The following is a 24247-nucleotide window of genomic DNA, read 5'->3' on the forward strand; positions in this document are numbered from 1 at the left end:
GTGTACTTTTTCACCATCGAATTTTTCATCGATTGACCATGTTTTCCAATGAAAAACACAATGGGTTGACTGTTGTTTATTCGTTTTGTTTAAAATTTATATCGTATTTCTGGGTAATTTTACTTAATTACTGTATTGTTAACGGTACGTGAAGTTTTCAAATTAAATATAATTACTTATTTCGTAAACAATAATGGTTTTTCTGAAGTGTCTGCAAATGCTTCAATAGGAAATGATTTGCTCGAAGCTTGAGTCGTCCGAAGGCAACGCACTTTCTCCTAATCATTTTTACTGCTCGAAGTCCAGGGGGGTCGTATTTGGAAATCAGAAGTTTCGGGTTTTTGACGTCACGTTGCTTGTCCGTCTGTACGTGTATGTCATTGAATCATTCTTAATAACTAATAACAATTTTTCAAGGTCAAAGGTTAAAAAAGCTCTAGAGAGTGCATTTCTCATCCAAATGGTATCATTCTTGCGCTTACTGGAAAAGTATTGAAATTTCTGATAAAATTGAACCGATTTTAATAGATTCTGAACCAGTTCAGAACCGATGACAAAATTTTTATACGAGATTCAATTATATAATATTTCTATTATTATTCATTACTCTTCAAACTATTTTGTGAGATCTTTTGAGTGATTTATAAATCGGCTCAAATCAGTTGAGAACCGGTAAACTGTAAATAATCATAAAATACTTTTGAGGTATAACATTCTAAGTTACATGTTTGAGTGATAATATACGTGAAAAGGGTTGGCAGAGCGTCCGACGCCTTGCGAGCTGCTCGAACTCCCGAAAATCAGCTCTGCCTTAATTTTTTTTCGTAAATTTTGTGAGTGCATTTAAAATTAATGTCGGTTTAAATTTGTCATTATAGTCCATGTAGTAGATTTATTATTAACTGAAAACCTCTTTTGAAGATAAGCACTTCATATAATTACCGCTGCTAACTAAAATAATTACACGTAACTAAAAAATTATACTAAATATTTCTATATAAATAAAATTTTAAAAATTCATCCACATTATATTATTAATTCATGTCAGTATTTGTTCAAAACATCACCAGCGCCACTAGCGGGGACTAAATAAATTTTCAATGTTCTGAAAACTTATAAATAATTACCATTAAAAAATATGTATGAAGAATGAAATTTATCGCTTCCAATGCATTTTTTATGATTATTTAATTGGAAGTACAGTAATCGCCAACTTTTGGCAAGACTTCTCAAGATTTCCTTTCCCGTTACAAAGCTCTCGCATTTTATTTCTGTATACAAAATAAGGCGTAATATAAATAAATAAAATGCAATTACTTAGCACATTTTCAGCGCACCTACGCAAAAGCCTAATAAAACAACTTTGGCTGTTTCTCAAGCAAAAAGCTTTCACATGAGATCTAGAACTTATCATTCAACTCATCTAATGCTTTTCACACGAACCAGAACTTCCACAATTCTTCATAAAAGTTACATGGATTCCAACTCTATATCAAATTCTTTAATTAAACTCGTGAGTTTTATTACGTGAATTGATAGGGATTCGTATAAGCAATATTGCATTACTGACGGTAAACAGGAAAACTCCAACTTTAATTGGTTACCAAAAGAATAAAGTGGGATAAAACTTTTACACTTGAGTGTTTCATATTTCTTTTTTCAATCGTTTTTCTTTGTATGGGGAAGAAAAAAAAAAGTAGAACTTTACATACCTGAGCGATGTTTTCTGCACTTCGAACACACACTTCATTGGCATCCTCATAGTGAAGTAGCATGTACGGCAGGAGAGCTATGACATTGAGTGGAAAAGCACAGCTTTGGGTGGGATCACAAACTGGGAGACTGAGGAGAGGTGCAAATTGGGAAAGAACAGAGATTGTTTGTTCGTATGTGGATGAATGTGTGCATCCTTTGAGGAGCAGGGCATGAACACCCGGATAACCCGTCCATTTGAGCTGAGTCTGGAGCTTTTCGACTTTGTCACGTGCATCTGGTCGATCGAGTGGCAAACGATGTAGCACGCGACTAAGTAGACGCAGTGCCAGGAGGAATTCATGTTCATAGTCACTCTCCAGGAGTGAAACAGCCAACCAGAACAGTTGGGCCAAGATTGTCATTTTATCATCCTGTCAGAGCGGAGTAGATCAAAGAAAAAACAAAATGTTTGCAAAGTCCCATCAATCATTAGAAAGTATCTTGAAATAGAGTTTCATATTGCTTCTTTTTTTCCTTTCCAGCTCCTTCACATACGGCTCATCTTCAACTTAGTCAATATATTTAGATACAGTTGTGACCGAAAATTGTGTGCAAAGTGAAAATTCTAACCGATTTTTCAATAATAAAAAACAACATTCTAAAAGGATTATATAAATTCAAAGTAAATTCGCTATCTTTAGTATCTTTTTTAATTGAAAATAAATTATTATAAAACGGTCCTTTTGCATTTAGTAGATAAACATTAAGCATTAAAATCAATAACTTTACGGAAACATGAGGCAAAGGGTTGCAAGATGAAAATTTCAAAGCTCAATAGCAAAGGCATCAAATTATTGTCAAGACGACCTCCAAGAATGTCCTTAAACATTTGAAGTTTCAAGTTTTTTAAGGAAAAAATGAATAATGTAAAAGTACTAAAGTTTTGAGCCCTGTTTTAGCTTGTTTAAAATATTAGTCATTTTCAGGAGATAAAAATTTAGACGAAGCTATTTTCCAAAAAATTACTGTTTCTAGAATAATTTAAATCCATTACATCCATTTGATAGTATCATTACGTTTCATCACCCCCTGCATTGAATCGGTGCGGCCAAAATCCTGAAGAAAGCTAAAATCGCAAACGCCAAAATCCCAAAAAGGTCGAAATTCCGAAAGCCAAAATTGCTTTAGCTTTCAGGATTTTGGCTTTCTGGGTTTGGCTTTTCAGGATTGTCACTTTCGGGATTTTGGCTTTTCGAGATTTCGAGATTCCGGAATTTTGGGTTTTGAGATTTGGACTTTTCGGGATTTTGAATTTTCGGAATTTTTGCTTTTCAGGATTTTGGCTTTCGAGATTTTAATCCTTTCAAGATTTTAGCTGTTCAGAATTACGGTCCATTCGGGATTTTGAGGTTTAAACTTTTCGGGATTTTGTATTTTCGGAAATTTTGCTTTTCAGGATTTTGGCTTTCGGGATTTTAATCCTTTAAAGATTTTAGCTGTTCAGGATTTCGGTTAATTCGGGATTTTGGCTTCCGGGATTCTAGGCTTTCGGAATTTTGGCATTTGAGATTTTCGCTTTCTGGATTTTGACTCAAAGAAAAATTATTTTAAATAAAATTTTAGACGAATAAATTTCCTATAAAATTATCTTAATCAGGTGCTTATTTCACTTACGAGATCTAGTAATATATCAAACAAAACACCACAATTTGTTCCTGATTTGTTTGTGTTTGAATAAACATTTTTGAAAATTTCCCATAAAAATGGTTTTTGAAAAATTTTTGAGCAATAATTTTCCTATAAGAATATGCTGATTAAAAATATTTAAAGTTTTCTTCTCATGAAAAATACAAAAAAAACCAAAAAAAAATCTAAAGAATATTCGTTTCGTGACATTTACGCCTCTGGTTCCCAATCCTATTAATACTAAATTTTGAACGCTTTATTAATACTCTACATGGGTTTCATATAGTCAGTGAATCCTGGACATTAATAAAATTTATATGTAAGGAAGACTGATACAAAATCTGTTACATCCAAAATTTGATTAAATTCGAAAATCCAAAATCCTGAAAGCCAAATCCGGAAAAACCAAAATCCCGAAAGAAAAATCTCAAAAAGCCAATTTCCCAAATGGGTCGAAATCTTGAAACTCTAAAATTCTGAAAGCCAAAATACCAAGAATGCTGTATTGTCGAATGGGTCTAAATTACGAAATTTCAAAAATTCTAAAGGCAAAATCCCGAATTCTTAAGTGTTAACAACCACGATTGCACCCAAGCTTATTAGAGACAAAGGAAAATTTTCTGTGTTTTGAAAATTATTATACATATTAACCACTGTGTAAAACATTTTTTGTAAAATTTCATCCATTTCAAGATTTATTCCGTTCACGGTTTTGGTTTTGCGGGATTTTAGCTTTCGAATTTTTAGATTTTCGGGATTTCGAGCCATTTGGGAATTTGGCTTATCGGGATCTTGGCTTTTGGGGTTTCGACTTTTTTGGATTTTGTCTCTACGGGATTTTGGCTCATCGGAATTTTGACTTACGGGATTTTGCTTTTCGGGATTTTGATTTCCGAGATCTTGGCTTTCGGGATTTTGGCTTCCGTAGTCTTGAATTTAGGGATTTTGGTTTTCAGGATTTTGGCTTCCGGGATCTTGGCTTTCGGGATTTTGGCTTTCAGGATTTTGGTTTCCGTAGTCTTGACTTTCGGGATTTTGGTTTTTGGGATTTTGGCTTCCGTAGTCTTGACTTTCGGGATTTTGGTTTTTGGGAAATTGGCTTTCGGGATTTTGCCTTCCAGGATCTTGGTTTTTGGGAAATTGGCCTCCAGGATCTTGGCTTTCGGGATTTTGGTTTTCGGGATTTTGGTTTCCGGGATCTTGGCTTTCGGGATTTTGGCTTTCGGGATTTTGACTTTCGCGATTTTGTCTTTTTCGGATTTTGGTTTTCAGGACTTTGGCCATCATCGTTATTCTTCACAATCATCAATTTTTAATAACTTTTCTTTCTTAATAAATGCGATACACAATTTTTTCAATTTAAAAACTAGATTTTATGAGAAAAATTTAATAATTTAATTTTACAAAAGTAATTAAAAATGTGAAGTTTTGTTTTTAACGTATAAATTTCAGATTTCGTCATATTTAATATCTTTGAAAACTTTTTTATCACAAAAAAGTAAACTCTTCCTAAAAAACCACATTAACAATATATTGTCGCATAATTTTTCTATTTGCTGTGCTTTCTCAATTTATATAAACACCTTTAGGATTTTTGACTTTCCAAAATAATTAAATTAATACGCAAAATCTTTAGGTCTTTTAATCAAATTTTGGAATTTCTTCAACTCTTCAAATAATTCCATTATACCAATTAATTTTCCCACAACTTTATGTCAAGTAACACAAGAATTTTCGTTCACAACTGTAATATTATATGAGAAAAAGTTTACTCACTTGCGTTCCTGTATCTCCAAGATGTTTCAAACTTTGAGCACTTCTTGATCTCGATAGGGATGAACCGAACTTTCCACCACTTCGCTCCATCTCGAGACCAGCTGCTCTATTTCTCAGTTCCACTGCACCGAGGATATATTACAAGGAGGGAAAAGCACAAGTTTTACTTTACAGCAGAGTTTCACTTTCAAGTATTCTCAGGGCTTAATGCAAAAATTTCAGAGCTTCATGCAACTCTTGCACAAACACCATACTCCACTGACACAAAAAGTATCAGTGGGTGGTGATAGTGATAATTTATGTCGCATTTAATTAAAAAGCTTCCAAGAGATACTCACCCTGCTTATCATTGGGCGACGAAGAGGTTTTCCGTGTGCAATAAGACACAGAATAACTCGTACTTCGAGTATGGCCCTGGTTGGATGAGAAATTTGTGGTCAATGGTGATCCAGGTACACCCAAAGGGGATTTCTTTCCTGCAAAACATTAACAACTCCGTATCATGGAACAACTCTTTTTACAGACTATTAACTTGATTAAATGCTTCGCACCTGCTGCAATATTAACCCCATCCTTATTGTTTAAATTGGGTGTACTCTTGAAGATATCCTTCATCACATCAAGCGGCCTAAAGTCTGAATCCAAGCTGTCAACAGCAGCTTCGAGTGTCAACAATAATTCAGTTACATATCCCTATTACGGAGAAACAAGTTTCGGTTGAATTAATTTTATTGGTTTTCGTGCAAATTCAGTGCACGTTCTAAAGCATATATTTTACACTAAAAGATGTGAATATAATAGGAGAAACCACAGCAGAGCTCAGAACTTTAAGGGGTTCATTTTCGAGATATAGTTTTAAATTTAAATGATATCCTATACAATATTTACACAGAAAACTATTTATTGAAACACAACGTACAACGCAGAACGCTCATAAAACTCTTTCAAAATTAAAACAAATTCCATCACTATTGATCACTTAAAAAAAAGGATGGCAAAGCGTCAAACACTTTGCGAGCTACTCAAATTCCCAGAGTCTCTGCCTTATATTTTTTCGCAATTTTTTTGGGTGAACATAAGATTGATGTCTCTTTAAATTTGTCTATAAATCATGAAACTATCTTGAAGTTGAAAATTGTTCAAGAAGAGAGTACTTTAAAAGATCATTAACATTTTAATTAGTTAATTGACCAAATCTGGTGAAAATTAGGCCCTCCAGGCAGGGTAGTTTAATTTTAACCTCAAATAATTCAAGATGGCAATAATTATTCTGGTAAGAGGTGTCGAAGGATGAAATGTTGGACTACCTCCAAAACCTATCCAAAAATGAACAAAATCGCTTGGGCCAATTTTTAAGATTAATTTTTAATATATTGCAAATTTTAATTGGCTGCGACTTTTTTGGCCAGTAAAAAATAAAATTTGGTCAATAAAAAATAAAATTTGGTCAGTAAAAAATCAAATGTGGTCAGTTAAAAATAAAATATGGTCAGTAAAGTATTAAATATGGCCAGTAAAAAACTTTTAAAAATCGGTAAAAAATTAAATTTGGTCAGTAAAAAGTCAAATTTGGTCAGTAAAAAATCAAATACGGTCAGTAAAAAATAAAACACGGTCAGTAAAAAATAAAATATGGTCGGTAAAAAATAAAGAATCTGGTCAGTAAAAAATCAAAATTTATCAGCCTATATTTTGGTCAGTAAAAAATCTAATTTGGTCAGTAAAAAAATAAAATTTGGTCAGTATAAAATAAAATTTGGTCAGTAATAAATCAAATTCGGTCGGAGAAAAGTCAAACTTGATCGGTATAATGTTAAATTTGGTAAGTAAAAAATAAAATTTGGTCAGTTAAAAATCAAATTCGGTCGGAGAAGTCAAATTTGGCCGGTAAAAAGTCAAATTTGGTCAGTTAAAAATCAAATTTAGTCAGTGAAAAGTCAAAATTGATCAGTAAAAAATGAAATTTGATCGCTAAAATATAAAAAATGGTCAGTAAAAAATCAAATTTTCTGTGCTTCGAGTAGTTATATCTGTATCGCCTGTTGAGGCAAAGGGAAATTTTCTGTGTTTTGGGAAGACATCAGTACCACCTGTTGAGGCAAAGGGAAATTTTCTGTGTTTTGGAAAGTTATCAGTAGCACCTGTTTAATTTTTGTACAAAATTTAGGAAAGACGAAATATGAAATACGAAATGGTAAAATACGAAATGTACTAAAATACAAAGTTTCCGCAATACGAAATGTCCAATACTTTTTATCCGGATATGCAAAGTTTTAACTTTTATTGATTTCCTTTTTGTTTTTTATTGGGTAAATTATTATTCACTGATCATATTTATCTTTCCACTGATTAAATTTCACATTTTACTGATTAAAAAAATTACTGACCAAATTTTTATTTTATACTGACCAAATTTTATTTATTACTGACCAAATTTGATTTTTTACTGATCAAATTTGACTTCTCACCGACCAATTTTTTTATAGTGTTAAATTTGGAAAAAATGTTTAATTTAAAATTGTTTAATTTAAAGTTGTTGAATTTCAAGATGTTGAATTTGGAATTGTTGAATTTAAAAATTGTTGAATTTTAATATCTAAACTCAAAAATGGTTAGAATCTGTTTGCTGAATTTTCGTTTCATTTCGAAGATTGTGATTTTTGCCTTTTTAGATATTTTTAATGTTTTTTCCTGTACTTGGGATATCCCCCCCCCCCCTATTGCGAAATGATTACATCTGATGCTCGAATCTTCACGATATACTTATTATGCATATGAATATTTGATGTTCTATATGACTTTTGCCCAATAAAAAGCATCTCGACTGAAGTATAAGTCTTAAAAGAAAATTCAACAACAAACAACATTGTTGAAAATTTTTCTACTATAATAGTAGTAATTTTCAATCACGTGACAATAAATTACCAAAATGTTGTGTATTTTTTAAACATTTTTAAATTAAACAACTAAAATTTTCGATTTTGCACAAAAAATCGACACATTTTTTTACTGTGTAGTGTTATAATGAGTTTATTAGAGCGATGAAATAATTTAATTCCGCCGTAAAAATTATAAAAATTATAAAATTATTATCTTGAATCATTTTCGGCTTAAAATATTTAATATGGCTATCGGTAACTTTTTCTATAAGAACGAAGAGCCTTGATTGATATAAATTTCTGTAAAGTTAATTAAGTAAAGTAAATTAAGTAAAATTAAGTAAAATTAAGATCTGTAAAGTTAATTAAGTTCTGTAAACTTAAAATGAATTTAAGAAAGAAAAATTAATGTCACGGTAAAGATATCCAGTCTTCCGATGACTTAACATATTTTTATTATAATAAATTCTATACATATTTATTTAAAAAATTCTAAAACAAGAAGGAATGATAATTAAATAATCGTTTGTTCTCCTTACTAAGAAAAATCAATTAGGGGATAGTATCCATGCTTCTTAAGATCTTAAGCTTAGAAATGACTAAATTTTTGTACAATGTATTTTATGTAATAAAAAAATCCTCTCTGTAGCCACTGAGGAAGGCGTGCAGTACGCCGAAAGCTTTGGGAAACTGAGTATTTTTACTCTGGATTGAATCCATCTCCACTGACGCTTCCGGAAGGGACATCTGTGTCCTGCCATCGAACTAAATTTTTCCTATGTTTCTCAATAAATATGATTCATTGCACCCACATTTTAAAAACTAGCAGAAAAAATTAGTCATTAGAAAGCTTGGGATCGTACGAAGCATGGGTACATTCCCCAACTCTTTTGATGACAAAATTAAAGGTATTTTTATCTTTAAGTGCATTAAAAGGATATTTCCTTTCTTCTACAAACTGAAGGAAAAAAAAAACGATAAATGAGATATTGATTGATGAACCCACATGCAAAATCCCTTTAATATCAAAATGCACATCATATAACTCGGTCATCAACTCGTCTGCATATTCCAAAGCAAATCATGGAGTTAATATTGTTTTTCAAGTACCACAAACCCATTCCACATCGTCAATTTTCAATTTATTGGACGGGGAATCACGTAAAAAAGTCAGAGGGGAAAGTCGCAGAATCCATAAAAAAGGACAATCTATTGTCTGGGATAGTATCGATTTGTCACATGAGTGCTTTCCATAATTGTTTTGGCTGCAGTTTCTAACAAACAAAAATACAAAATCAACTCGTAAAGTATTGGAAAAAATGGTCTTAAATTTGTCCGATTGATGATGGTTTATACAATATCTTTCAGTTGAATTCCCAAACGAAATCAAACAATAGACTGCAGCAATGTAATTCTTCACATGAATTTGAAACAGGTGATTGCCTCTCCAAATTCACCACATAATTTATTGATTAACTAAACATTTATTCACAAGTAGGTATTAGTCAGACTTTAGTTTTATCATGTTCGTGTTCCAAACCACAATCTACCCCAAAATAGAGAACAATAATGAGGCCTTAAGAGAGATATTAGTACTTAAGGGGAGAACATTTAGGTAAACAGAAAGACAAGTTTAGCGACGATAAATCGCAAATGCAGAGCAATTTAACCAATTATGATAAAAATATATATTAATACATATTTCAGAATCAGACAAATATCCTCTTTTTCATTTTCATATTTGAAATATTTAGAAATTTATGAATATCAGAATAACAGCACAAAGACTAATCACATATATGAAATATCGGAAGGTATGGTGAAAAACATATCAAGGTGATATATGTTCTAAACCTATTCTTCATAAAAAATCATAATTTTTCATGGAAGTTATGTAGAGACTCTACGAAAAATAAAAGAATCCAAATATACTTCTGTATTCTCCTAAAAACTATTTTAAGGTATGTACTAAACATTTATCTCTGGACTTGAATCTTTTAGACTTACAAAAAATGTAGAAATGTTTTCTATAAAGAAATCATTTCAAAAATTATCAAATTCAATACTAAAAATAAGAAATTTACAGTTTCATTTAGTACACAAATGTACTAAATTTTTATCTCCATCCTAGCTATTTTGTACAAAAACACTTTACTTTAAACCTATTTAATCCTAAACTAAATGATGTTAAAGAATTAAATGCTTTCAAAAAACTTTTAACTGAAATAATGAAATAAGCTTTCCTGAGTCTAAGCATTTCTTGTGCTGCTCGCTTTTTTTTTTATTATTTTCAAACTTAATCATATGTTAAAATATATATTGCATAGTCCTGTTTGTTATATTATGTAACCTGGGCATCAATCAATAAATTATTATTATTATTATTTTAATTTGTATTGAGTAAACAATTATTTTAGATTCAGTTTTAGTACATGAATGTACTAAATAATCATTTCAAGCTTTGCAGTTTCAAATTAAAGAAAAAACGTTGTAAAAATAACTCCTGTCAAAGCTGTTTTGTAGGAAAAGCATTAAAAATTTAAATTAGGGATACAATCTTATTTAGTACATATTTGTACTGAATATTTACCGTATTTACTTTTAAGACAAACTACAAAGAACTAAATCACATGAAAATTGATTTCTTAGTCCTCCTCTAGTATTTAAATGTTCTCAATATTGATTTTAAAACTTTGAAATTTTATACCAAAAATAAACTGTAAAAAGTGTAAAAGATTATTTTTTAAGATCCTATCCTAACAATTTAGAACAAACAATGTACTAAACTCAACCTTTTAAAGTTTACTCTCCACCTCTCAATAAATTTACTGCATATGGTATGTAACATATTGAATACGAAAAATTAGAATTCCTGCCGAAATTAGTTTTAGTACATGTATGCATCTGTACTAAATTCCTATATCTATTTCACGAAATTTAAATCAAATATGAAAACGCTATTTTAAACAATATTTTCGGAAGACAGAAAAAATTTCGATTCCTGTTGCAATGTTATTTAGTACAGATATGTACTAAATATTTGTTTTCGCTCTATAAAGTTTTCTATGAAAAAACTTCAAAACAGATTTATATCGCGTTGGATAAAAGATATTTCAAAGGAAAAGTAGAAATTTGCAAATGAAGTATCAAATTTAGTACATGTCTGTACTAAATATTTGTACTAAATGTGTATTTCAGCCCTGAAAACTTATAATTTATAATTTAAAAATAATAAAAATATTAAAAGTTAAAATTTTACCACCGTATTAGGTATATCTCTCCCTTGACTTAGACCCATAAGTTGTTTAAAAGTTTCAAAGTATATAGGGACTTTGCTATCAAAAGAGGAAAGTGATTAATGTATTTGGGGCAAAAACTAAATGAAATACTGTTAATAGGCATGAAAGTTTCGAATGAACTCTGATTGGATGAAGCATTAAACGCGGAAGTGCATGAAATGTGAATTACCTGCATATCCTCTCCCTGTTCAGCTACAGTCTCCACAAGGCGCGAAAGGATGTCAGACAGCATGCGTGAATTGATGGGCACATTCAGGGCCCGGAAAACCTGCAAACTCCGTCCGGCGTAGTGGCGTGAGGAACAGCTGAGTCCCAGCTGAAGAGCAGTTTGTGCCCATCGCTCAGAAATTCTGGCCAGGGGGTAACTGTCGGAAAAAACTTTGAGAATGTGATGGATGAAACATGTGAGTTGTTCAGCTGATTTAATTGTCCAGAGCTTTGCTGTAATATCTTCATAATTCCAAAGTGGCTGGGATGATCCATGCGAAAGGAATTGAATGAGACTCTTGATAACATGAGCCGTGGGCATTGATGGTCCAGGCTGAGGTGGTGCATTTTCCTCCGTAACAATCAGCGGTACTTCATAGTTTTCCGGAGGAGCTCCTCCACTTGTCAGAGCCGCTTGACCTGCAACTGGTGGCACTAGTGGTCCAAACAAGTAACTATCGAATTCCTGGTCAGGTTCTGTGAAATTGTGCTGAATCACCGGAAGAGTGGGAACAGTAAGTCCCAATCCAAGACGCAAAGTCTCACTATTCAGCAAAATTCTCGCAACACTCAAATGATCACTGTGCTCCGCCAGAACCACTAGCAAATTCAACAGAAGATGTTTGCAATGATCCCTGACAATGGGACGTGTATTATCCAGGCCCAGGAAAAGAATGTGCATCATAAGGGGAATGTGGAGTGTCCAATCAATGCCCGGAATGCCATCTACAACAATATCAGTCAATAGCATCACAGCCACATTGCACCGATGAAATCCACTAATTGGCAAACTCATGTCCGGCAAAAATTCCGTCAGAGGCGCAAAATAGCCTCCGTACTCTGGCATGGGCAGAGGATGGGGAGCCACTGGTGCTCCGTTTGATCTCAACTCAAAACCCTCTTCCTGTGTCAGCTGCAAAATAACATTCTTGTCATGCACAGCATTTCCCCTTACAACACCATTTGATTCAAGTTCAATTGATTTTTGGTGAAACACTCTATTGGACACAAGGATTTTCTTTGTGTTCTCTTGCCACTAAAAGATTTCTGAGAAGTGATTTTTAAGAAATACCAAATATCTCTTTAATTTCTTCTAAAAACCAATCATTGAACATTTAAATAAAATCATAAAATAAAATTACAGCAACAATATTATTTTATTGTTGCACATTTAAAACAGGAGAAATGTAAGACATACCGTGGTATCACACTAGAGAATTTCACATTAAAATTTTAATGTGATTCACATTAATTGTTGCTGATATGTGTCCTAACATGCAATTTTCGTCAAGAGCTTTTAGAAATCGATTCATTTAGTGATAAAAAATTGGACTCTAGTCACAAAAATTGGTTCAAATGGATTAAAACAGCATAAATACGATTGATAATTAATGAGCAAATTAATGAGAATTGGGCAAATTTATGAGCAAAATTTGCTCATTAAATTTTCATCAGGTAACTACTTTATTGCAGTCATTCGGGTAGTTTCTGCGCCACAATTTTCTCATCAATTTATTCGTGATTAAATTGTGATAAAAAGTAGTGCTAATACCTACTATTTATCGCGCACGAGATGGAGAAAGGACAAAAGACCTTGAAAAAGATCGGTGCAGAGGATAAGTAAGAAAAAAAAACAAAAATGTGTTGGATCTACATTTTATATTCCTTCATAAACTTCTAGGATTTCGTGGTCAAATGAGATGGTGGCCGAATTAATTAAGGCTGTGCAGTGCATCAGGAAACCATCATTTGGGACTACAACTGCCGGGAATACAAAAATAGAGGCAACCGCTCTGATGGTTTTCAGGCCATTTACGACAAATTGAGTCACCAATCGCCGGAACTCACACTTCAGTCGGGATTTGGGTGATATTGGCTCCCTCATTTTCGTAGTCTTCTTTTGAAAATAAAGCCCTACGATTTGAAGCAGCTCTTTAAATTCCTCCGAAGTCATCCGAAGAAAATTATTACAGTAGACTCTCGCTAATTCGGCTCTTTTAAGATCGGGCTACTTTATAATTCGGGCGGCAGTTAAATTCGAAAAAAGTTTGCTGTCATTTTTCAAGTTCGATTATGATTATCAAATGAAGCAAATATGCTCAAATTTGTCATTATTTGTCTTAGCTTTGATTTGATTTTGCATTATTAAGAGGTTTTCATGAAATTTATAATAGCAATGAGCATATAAACTCAATATAAGTATGCAGATGAACAAAAAATCGTTGCATTTCAAACAATTTGCTGCCCGAATTTTTCTCCAATTCGGTTGACATTTCGGTCCCAAATGCCCGAATTTGGGAGAATTTACTGTATGTCCAAAAAAATCACCCCAGAGAATTTCAACGACACTATGTGAAGGTCGCGTTAGGAGCCAATCTCTCGCCCACAACCTCCTTCTTCTCGCTTAGCGGGCCCTTTTGCACGACTAAAAAGCAGTGTACAGGAGGAAAACTTCCTCTTTTTCACTAAAATCGCACATTTTCACTCAAACGACTGAAATGGTTTAAAAACAAAAACACTCATCTGACAACCCGTGTGCCATCGTGACATTGAGCAATTCTAGCAATGTGTCCTGACTAAATCAGCGATTTCGAGTGGTTCTAGAAGTTTTAATGAGCAACTTTTCACTTTAACTTTAATGTGAAATTTTCTAGTGTGATAACTCCATTAGAATCCCCGTTTAAATTTAACTATTTTACTAAATTAATTGCATTATTTTCAACCGCTTATCCTTATTGTGGTCGAGGGTCCATTACATCAAGGTTAACAGCCCACGCCTGTCGATCCTCCGTCGTTTCATGAATATGTTCGGGTTAGATTCCTAGTCGTTACAAGGCAAGATTCTGAATTTAATTCAGTCACCTTGTCCCTGACCCGAAGTCGAGGTATTCTCACAAGGCAATGGCTTGCGAGACTTTTCTGGGGAATCTTTTGTCTTAAATATCACTGAAAAAAAATATTACCAGTCCCGACATAAATTTAGTCGGCTCTGGTTATATGATTAACGCTTTTAGTCCTTGTACAACGTATTAGCTTTTTTGTAAAAATTATACTGACAAAGCAAAAAGTTATACCAGCACCGGAATATATTTATGGACTTCTTTTGACTTTTTTGGTAATATTTTATGACTGAAAAAGACAATGTTTTACCAATCACGACAAACTTTATTCGGCTCTGGTATTTTGGATCTATTCTTTCTAGTACAATATTGTTCATTTCTAGTAAAATAGGTACACCTATTTTACCTATATAAGAAAACATAATATGTGATTTTAAATAAAAAAATATATTTAAAAGCCCCACTTAATTTTTATACAGATGTCCTTTGGAAAGGGATCTTGTCTCTCTTTCGCCGCTTTAGTCTTCCTTCAGAAATGGGGCATGAAATCAAGAAATTCTTCAATCACCTCCGCAAAACATTGAGAGCGTCCGGGAATCCTTCAGCTTGAAATTCTCACGCCGTGAAGTAGTCCTTGAGTCCATGAAGTAGTTTCTGATCTTGAAGACATGTTCGAACATTTTACCTTCTCAGTGCTAGCCATCAGCAGCCTCACATAACTGGTTTTAAGAAAAAAACATCTTTTGTGCTCCACGGTGTAGGTAGAGAGAGTTTCCCGAGGTTGCTAACATTTAGATTTCTACGGCATTCTTTGGCGTCACCAACATTTGTGTTTGTCGAACATTCGTCATAGCCACCGACATTAGGATTTGTGGAGCCTTTCCCCGATAGGCTCAAGATTTGGATTCTCCTACAAAGAAAGAATGACATTATGAAAAGTTACCATGAAAAAAACTTATAAGTTTTACCTTCATCAAATTTTCCAATTTTGTCCAAAAGACATCTCGTTGATCTGATCACTCTTCAGCATCACATTCTTCAAATTTTCGTACGTAATACAAAGAAAAGACTCCCTGGATGTGTATCCTTCATCTGCAATTGTAAGAAATGTAAAAAAAATAGAATTTCTCTCACTTTTCCTTTTCATGAGATTTTTTTAGGTTAGGTTATAGGTCTCTGAACAAACTGAGTTTTTCATTCAAATATAAAATCCTAAACCTCACTACTAGACACTAAAGAAGTTGATAAATCAATTACTTACCGTTGAACGCGGTGAAAAACTTGGAAAAGCCTAATTTTTCCAACAAATTTGACAAAAACATATTTCACGTGCTCACTTCACTTGCAAAAATTGGAACTGACGCTTCTGCGCAGAACGAACTGTCTCATTTTGTGCAGAGCGTTCGAAAGAGACGACTAGAGAAAGTGACAACTATATGTAGAATTTTTCTCTATTCAGTAAATTATATAACTGGAGCTGGAATATGTTGATTTTTATTTCACAGAGAGTAAAATATATTACCAGTGAAAACATTTAAGCATTCATTGGTATTTTATTTTACCAAAGGCAAAGAAAAAACTTTTACGGCGCTGGTATAATTTTTGTACTGGAGCAAATTTTCAAGATTTTGTCTCCTTCAGTAAAACATGAGCAACATTCAGTCTTTTGCATGTCTGATAGGTGAATATTTTCCACTAATGTATGGGGATATTCAGCTGGTATAATAACATTACCAGAATGGGTGCCCATATTTTTTTCAGTGATACTAAGCAATTTCCCTCATTTCCGCGGAAATTCGGTAGAACTTCCATGGAAGTTCCGTGGAAATTCTGTAGAACTTCCATGGAACTTCCGTGGAAATTCTGTAGAACTTCCATGGAACTTCCGTGGAAATTCCATATTAATTCCATGGAAATTCCGTTGGTGATGAGTTTCAAAGAGATTTGGGACTATGTTAATCCGCTTTATGCATGTTTCATAGATTTAGAAAAAGCACACAGAAACATTTTGACTCTAAATTTAAGAATATATAAAGATCCTGGGAACTTAAATTGGACGTGAATCCCCGAGGCGTTTAAGTTTAGAAGCTCTGAGCGAAAGAAATGGGCTAGAATCCCTAGCTCTTTCAAGTTAAGAGATCGGGAACTTAAGTTCTGCATTAGCTGGAAAATGAAAAATGTCTACGAATTTGCAAATTGCAACTAAAACTAAATGATCAAGGATTTAGAATTATGGCATTGGCATTCATTGGATGGGATTTGAAATTAAATTCCTGGGTGTTTCTGTTTAAGAATTTTCCATTTTTCTGTGTGTAATATCCGTGGAAATTCCGTTGGTGATAATTTCCGAAAAGATTTGGGACTATGTTAATCCGCTTTATGCGTATTTCATAGATTTAGAAAAAGCATATAACCAAGTGCCGAGAGAATAAGGATGTACTGCACAGACTGAATGCGGTATTTGTATGAGCTATCCAGTAAATCAGGCACTATGCACCAGATTAACTCAATCTTTTCTTATTGTCTTCAGGTGGATCGTGCACTTGTAGACTACGGCATCCTGGAAAACTTGTATAAGCCGGATTGTTCACCAGGACTTTAAACTCTTTTCTTTCTTTTTAAGCGGGCATGTTTGACATAAATTTATGAATGGGGTTTACTTTGTAAATTGTGAAATTACTCTATATGCCACATGTTAAAAATTTGAAAATAGCATCAATTGAAGAAGTTCCCTCTTCATAACGTCAATATTTGCAAACTCAGAAACGAACCCTCACTGATACATGATTGGCAGATATCAAGGAAAAAAGGGAAAGATAAAATCAATTTTATACTTTCGCACTCCATTTGAAATGATTTTCCATCTTTTCCAACGTATTTAATCAACCATAAAATTTTATTGTTTGTTTTCTCCATACACAAATCGGAAAAGATGCGAAAATCCTATTTGCCAAAGCATCAATCTTCAAGGCAATTCTTCTGTCGCCACAACAAAAAAAAAGAGCATAAAAAATCTATTGATTTTATTCATCTTAAATCTAAATGATTTCAAAGCGAATAATTATGCAAAGAGACAAGAAAGTCTATCTGCCAGATAAATATACAAAAAAAAATTTCCCTACAGATAAAATCACCGTGAAAAAAAAGAATCAATAATCTTTCAATTTATTCCCAGAATCCCTTTTTTTCTTCTTCTTCCCAAAGCCAAAATTTGCCTTTTGTTACTCTTCCCCAGCAATAAATCTCTTTGGGCATAGAGCTTAGGCTTTTCTTTTGTGGTGATTTAAATGTTAAGTGATGAATTGCGCTTTGCACAGAGAATGAAAATTAAATGGTGTGCAAGATAATGCTCCATTTCTTAGGAGCTGACTATTAAATTTTTGGTATGTTTAAGACAAATTTTACATACCTCTGGTTCATTTGGTATTACATCTTCTGGTCTGGGTAAGATTGATGGACCCGAGGCTGCACGGATTTTGTCACTCCCTCTTGGTGGTCGATAGCCCGTAGAGAAGGATCTTAGACCACTGTCAGATTTGCAAGTACTAGAGAAATGTTAAAGAATAGGAAATTAGGCTAATCATCTCCTTTGTCTTCGTACACAATGAATTTTCCGTCTCACTGATTAATTGATGATGATTAATTTTTATGCAAACATACCCCATTTAACCCTCTCTATAGACTTTATCTTTTGCGAAAACTTTATAAATAGTCGTGTTAAGTACTGTAATGTGCGGAAAAAATGTTGCAAGGCTTGAAAATGATGATAAAATACGTTGTAATTATATTAATTACATAAATAATTACGCGTAATTTAGTAGATATTTATAAATTTTTAAAGTGAGGACAGGATCATATTGACAGTAAAATGCTCGCCGTATTTCATTAATTTACGCATTTTAATTGCAATTCTTACGCAAATTCTCGATTACCGTATTACCTTATCTCATACTCGGTGGCACTAGGTGAAAATAATATAAGAAAATTGAAGAAATAAAAGGAAAATTCGATAAACGGTGAGCAAAACAAAACAGTACGAATAATTTCTCTTACAGTTTTTCTTTGCTCACCGTTTACCGAATTTTCGTTTTATTTCTTCATTTTTCTTATATTAATTTCATCTAGTACCACCGAGTATGAAATAAGGTAATACGGTAATCGAGAATTTACGTAAGAATTGCAATGAAAATGCGAAAATTAACGAAATATGGTGAGGCTATGGCGAGCATTTTATTATCAATATGATTCTGCCCTAAATTACAAAACTTCTGCAGTGTCATAAAATTTCGATGAAAGAATACAGAGGGGAAAGCCTCATAATTTTGTCCAGTTTCTTATTTTGGACACTTTGAGGATAAAATTGGACACTCAAAATAAATTGATTAAAATGATGGATTTTTAATCCAATATTTGATGAATAATGAATTTTATCTTAATATTTGTTCTTTTTGGAATATTTTAACACTAAATACGTTAAAATTTGAATATGATTTGAGTTAAAATTGATTTGATGAAAAATTCAGTGTGAGCAATTTCTTACGAGAAATATGACAGAACTTCGTATTTACTTCAGTCTTATTTAGCTGTGGTATAGTACTAACAACGTTTCTTCGGTTTTTTTGAGTGATATTATTGAATATTCATTGAATATTGTGTTGATTCACGTTAGTGGTGATTTGTACCTTTGACCTGAAGTGAGATTTGCCTTGTGAATTAGATTTTTCGTGTGAAAAATGGGAAATTTTCTAAGACATTTACCAGTGAGGTGATACTCCTTATTTTGGACAGGTGTTTTTCTCTCCGAAATTTCGTGAAGTTTTAGCTTTTGTGATGACTAGGTTGGACAAATGCCTGGAGAAACAAAGGAGCATCATCTCTACGAAAGAAATGTAGCGAGAAATGCCTTGAAAGGCTCCCGGAAAGGTCAGGGAATGAGCGAATCCGCACGTACTTGTAGTACCCAAGTCAACTCACTTCAATGAATGATATGGAAAGTTCCCGGGCTTCTTGTGACATTCTACGGTTCCCTTACATGAACAGGAAGAGGACTTGATAAGATTGGTTCATGAAATGAAAAACAATGGGCATCCTGTTGAGGCGAGTTAGCTGTCCAAATTTACAGCCTAGTTGTCCAAATTAATAACCAAGTTGTCCAAAATAGGAGCCAAATTCACCTCTACATATCACTTCATTTTTAAACGTATTAAAACTAATTTCAGTAAAAATAAGACGATAAATAGCTTGCTAAGTTTCTAAACAACCCTTCTAAAAAGAGAGTAACAAAAAAGTAATTAAACATAATTAGTATTGAAAATATCGCACTTCAAACTTGGAACATCGATGCTTATAAGCAGACTGGGAGAAATTATGAGCCCTTACCCTACATATGATCAGAATAAACAAAATCAGAATTAACAAATTACAGCAACTGTCAGAATGAAATGAAAAAATGATTTTCCAAGTATCACAAAAACTTCTCTAGTGTCAAACTTTTGTACGCAGCTGAACAAACCAGAGCAACTCTGGAAAACCCGCCACTAAATTTTAATTTTCCTCGAGAAAAAAATCTAAGGATTTACAGAAACTTTGTGAGGTTATGCAGCTAATAAGTAAGAGATTTTTTGACGTAGTGGCGTAATTGATTCAGTTTGTATCACATTCTGTAAATAATTTTAAATCTTGGACATCATTTTCTGTACGAAGTTGTACAAGTTCACGCTAAATGGATTTTATGGATTTTCGTAACTAAAATTTCCTTTAGTAAGCTTATGAAAAAACTAACGTAAATTATTACAAATACACTACTGCAACGTTTCGATTTTTTTTGCGAAACAATAAAGTAGCATGGTCACTTCCGAAAAAAAAACCATATTTTTTCTTATTTTGTTACACTCAGCTATGTTCGGCTGTCAAATATCTGGATGACAGCTGTCAATCACTATCGAGAAATTCAAAGAAATATATCTTCGCAAGTTTTATCTGTAATTTTCAGTCGCAATTCTCCGGATATCAGAAAGATAAGCGTATTTGAGTATTCAGAGTATTATTCAGAGTATTCAGTATTTTAATGACTTTAGAGACTTTACGTAATTACCCACAGCAATCCAAATTAATTTTGAGGTTATGCACGAAAGAATTACTCAATTCTAGCGGTCCTAGCAATCCCCAAGAAGCGTTCTAATCTTCTCAAAACTTTAGTCTCTTCATTTTAGTCCCAAAATGCTAAAAATATTAGCATTTCAGCATTTTTTATTACTTTTTTTTACACAAAATAATTAACTACTCGGAAAATTAGTTTGTACTAAAAATTGCGTAATTTAATATCACATAATTTCGTAAAGTCTTGAGCTTAAAGACACCTATTCATCACGAACTTAAGCAACAATCCCACAGACTGTAACTTTTATCCTCTTTCTGCCCCTTTAAACACACCATAAACATCTTAAATTTTTCACAAAAATCCCAACTTACCCTGTTTTAATTGGATCTTCTCCACTGTGGCGTTTAGTATGAATTGTCCCCTTCTCGACAGCCAACTCCTGCAAACGAGCATCATTAGCGCCAGTTGCAGGACCTGGAGACAGAAAGAAATTAAAACTCCAAATCGGCAAATTCATTAGCCCCCCCCTCCTCTGGAAGAGAGCATATGTGCATAGGGAAAAATATTATAGAAATATTTTGTCAATTATAAAAAGTAATTAAATATTACCGTCTGAATGACTCGATGCTTTTCTCATGCTGGTCAATCGATAAAATGGGGGTGTTTCTGTTCGTTCAATGAGGCAATTGAGTGTTTCCACAATTTGTAGCTCAGACATAAGCTCATCGAGAAGGCGATTGGGGCACGTTCTGGCCAAATAGAGAGCCACCCTCTTTGCCTATTATTTCACCAAAAATACAAAAGTATCATGAGCATTTTAACTTTCTCATGGAAAAATTCAGGGTATTGTAACTTACATAAGGTAAAAGTTCAGTTGGCGCCATGCCTGAGATTATAACTAAATATCGCAGTATAACTTTGAGATTGTTTTGCCAAAATTGGCACAATGTACCCCATAGCTCCTCAATATCTCGTGAATGGGAATCTGCAAACTGAAGGGGAAAATTGAAAATGAATATTGACACTTTTTCCGCAAAGTTTTATCATTTCTATCTTCAAATGAATAAGTTTGAAAGTATAATGAATTTTCTAAATTTAGAACAAATCTACGACTTATAAAACTACATCGGTTTTCTTTCTTTGGACATTTCTTACTTCAAACTTTAAGAACACTTATGTTCTTCCTCTGATTTTTTTTTGTCTCAGAAGCAATAGCAATTATACAATGGCAAAATTCCAAGACCTAAGTTGAAATAAATAACCGAAACGGATTACAATACAAACAGCTTAGTAGGGGAAAGTGCTCATGTTCATGCCTCCGAATAATGTGAATTTCTTTTACTTTTCCTAAGGGATTTCCCCATGATTGTCATATAATTATCAATCATTGATCATAAGCTAACTAATATTTAATAGAAATGTGTAAGTCTGTTAGGAAAAATAAGAAAAAAATCACATTATTCGAGGGCATGAACGTTCAAATGGGGAGTACTTTCCCCTACAATGTAATATTTATATAGGACGAAATTCTTTTAGTAAAAGTTTCAATTTCATTAAGTAAAAGAATTTCAATCTTATATAAGAGTGTAGCAAAGGAAGAATGAAAACCAGTTCTACTGTTCAGCAATCAGCGGCTTTAGTCAAATATTTATTATCAAAATAAATTTAAACGCGTTCGTATTTCAGAGAGCATCTTTCTCAGTCAAAAGATATTTCAATCACATTCAAAATTTAATGAATTCAGTGTTAAAATTTTCTAAAAAGAACAAAAATTTAGATAGAATACACTATTCATCAAATATTGAAAGAAAATTCCACAATTTTAATCAATTTATTTTTAGTGTCCAATTTTACCCTCAAAGTGTCCGAAATTACAAGTTGTCCAAATTTTTTCGAAAAATTTGATAGCAAAAATTTCAAAATTTTGAAGTAGGGTAAGGTTTTGAAGCTTAACGGAAGTATTGTATTACTCGATTTTTCCTATGTTTCTTAATTAATCTGATAAATGATAATATGCTGCCATACAGGTTACATTCATTTCTATTACAATATTGTCATGGGCTAAATTCAATAAATGTCATAGAAAAAAGTTGAGTAGTATAATACTTCCGTTATCTGAGACTTCAAAACCATATACGCCCAAGCAGTCAAAGTTGTTAAAAAGATATCCAGTCTTCGAGAAAGGATTAGGAAAAGTTCGGTCACTTTAATCTGTATTTCCAGAATCTTCCAACTTCCTCTTTTCCAAGCATTTATTCATTAACAGAAAGCATAGGACATGCTTAACAGAACCTCAGCAATATCTATAGAATATTAAAGTGTCATATATTTACATTGGAAGGGAAACTCACTAGCTCGGTAACACCAATTATCACAATTCCTTTTTACATACATCCAAAAGAGCTTAAGCATTAAGGGTACTTGAGTATACGAACGAAATATTCAGAAGTACGCAGAATCTTTAAAACTTTTCAGGAAATAAATGAAATTCTACTTTTCGTTTTTGAAATTATCCAAACAAAAAACATTTTTATGCGTAATAGAAAATTTGGTAAATATTAAGGTCACATTAATTACCTCAGGATCTGCTTATTAGAACAAATTAAATGACCAATATGGTATTTATAAGTTCGTAAACAAATAATTATATTGTTTCGAAAAATGATTCCAGAATTTTAATGCACTTTTGTTTCGTAGTTTTTTTTTTATAATTAGACTTTTATTCACAAAAGAATAATAATAATGTTGATATTACTAAATGCATAGTTTGTCTTGTATTCTTTTTTATTAAAAAAGGGGTGGTAGACCGTCCCATACCTTGCGAAATGCTCTTGTGCATCATTTACCGATTTTGTCTGATTAATAAATAAAAATAGATGAAATAAATTAAAAGAAAAACTCAAAATCACTTAACGGTTCATAACCGGTTCATAATAACAATAATAACAAAAACAAAGTTATAAATTATTCAAACGATTATCCAAAATAGTTTTGAAATAACACATTCGATTTTCAGATAAAAATCATCGGTTCGTAACCGGTTCATAACCAACTGTTATCAGTTCAGGCTTGACAAGAAACACACTTTGGTTGAAAAAATGCCATTTAGGCTTTTAACCTTTGACCTTCAAAAATCGAAATTGCGAATGATTCAAAGGTACAGTAGACTCCCGCTAATTCGGCTCTTTTGAGATTGGGCTACTTTTTAATTAGGGTGACAGTTAAATTCGGAAAAAGTTTGTTGACATTTTTTAAGTTTCATTATGATTATTATCGAATGAAGCAAATATCCTTAAATTTACCATGGCGTGTTTTAATTCTGATATCATTTTGCATTATTAAGGAGTTTTCATGAAATTTACAATAAATATGAGTATGTAAACTTAATGCGAGTGCGCAGATGATCAAAAAATCGTTGGATTTCAAACAGTTTGACGCCCGAATTTATCTCTAATTCGGGTGACATTTCGGTCCCAAATGCCCGAATTTTAGAGAGTCTACTGTAATTTCACATATGAACAAAATGTCCGTCTATAGTCAAGTTTGAAATGAAAAAAACTAACAATCAAGCTTAACTAGTTTTCCTAAACAATTTATATGAAAAATCTTTGATAGGTATCTCTACAATTTAAGATCTATTTATCTGCTCCTTGTCTCTAACATTTCTTCTCTAGCATTTTTTAATATTCAATCAATGATTCATTTTTCCTTTTCAATGACAGAAGCAATGAAAGAGTAGACAATAATTGCATTGAAATCTATATT

The 24247-nt window shown here is 32.7% G+C and overlaps 1 protein-coding gene across 1 annotated transcript in view; it reads right to left on the reverse strand.

Annotated features, from left to right (window-relative positions):
* The window catches only part of LOC129802381 (protein furry), a 227546-nt gene that overhangs the window by 26377 nt on the left and 176922 nt on the right, over positions 1–24247 (reverse strand). The window contains exons 18-26 of the mRNA XM_055848144.1: positions 21340–21474; positions 21092–21260; positions 20854–20956; positions 17792–17927; positions 11505–12455; positions 5709–5850; positions 5496–5633; positions 5158–5279; positions 1713–2126 (exon numbers count right to left, since the gene is read on the reverse strand). Of these exons, the coding sequence (XP_055704119.1) occupies positions 1713–2126; positions 5158–5279; positions 5496–5633; positions 5709–5850; positions 11505–12455; positions 17792–17927; positions 20854–20956; positions 21092–21260; positions 21340–21474 (2310 nt within the window). The remainder of the gene's footprint in view (positions 1–1712; positions 2127–5157; positions 5280–5495; positions 5634–5708; positions 5851–11504; positions 12456–17791; positions 17928–20853; positions 20957–21091; positions 21261–21339; positions 21475–24247) is intronic.

The sequence above is a fragment of the Phlebotomus papatasi genome, chromosome 2 (assembly GCF_024763615.1).
Source record: "Phlebotomus papatasi isolate M1 chromosome 2, Ppap_2.1, whole genome shotgun sequence".
Classification (NCBI taxonomy): Eukaryota; Metazoa; Arthropoda; class Insecta; order Diptera; family Psychodidae; genus Phlebotomus; species Phlebotomus papatasi.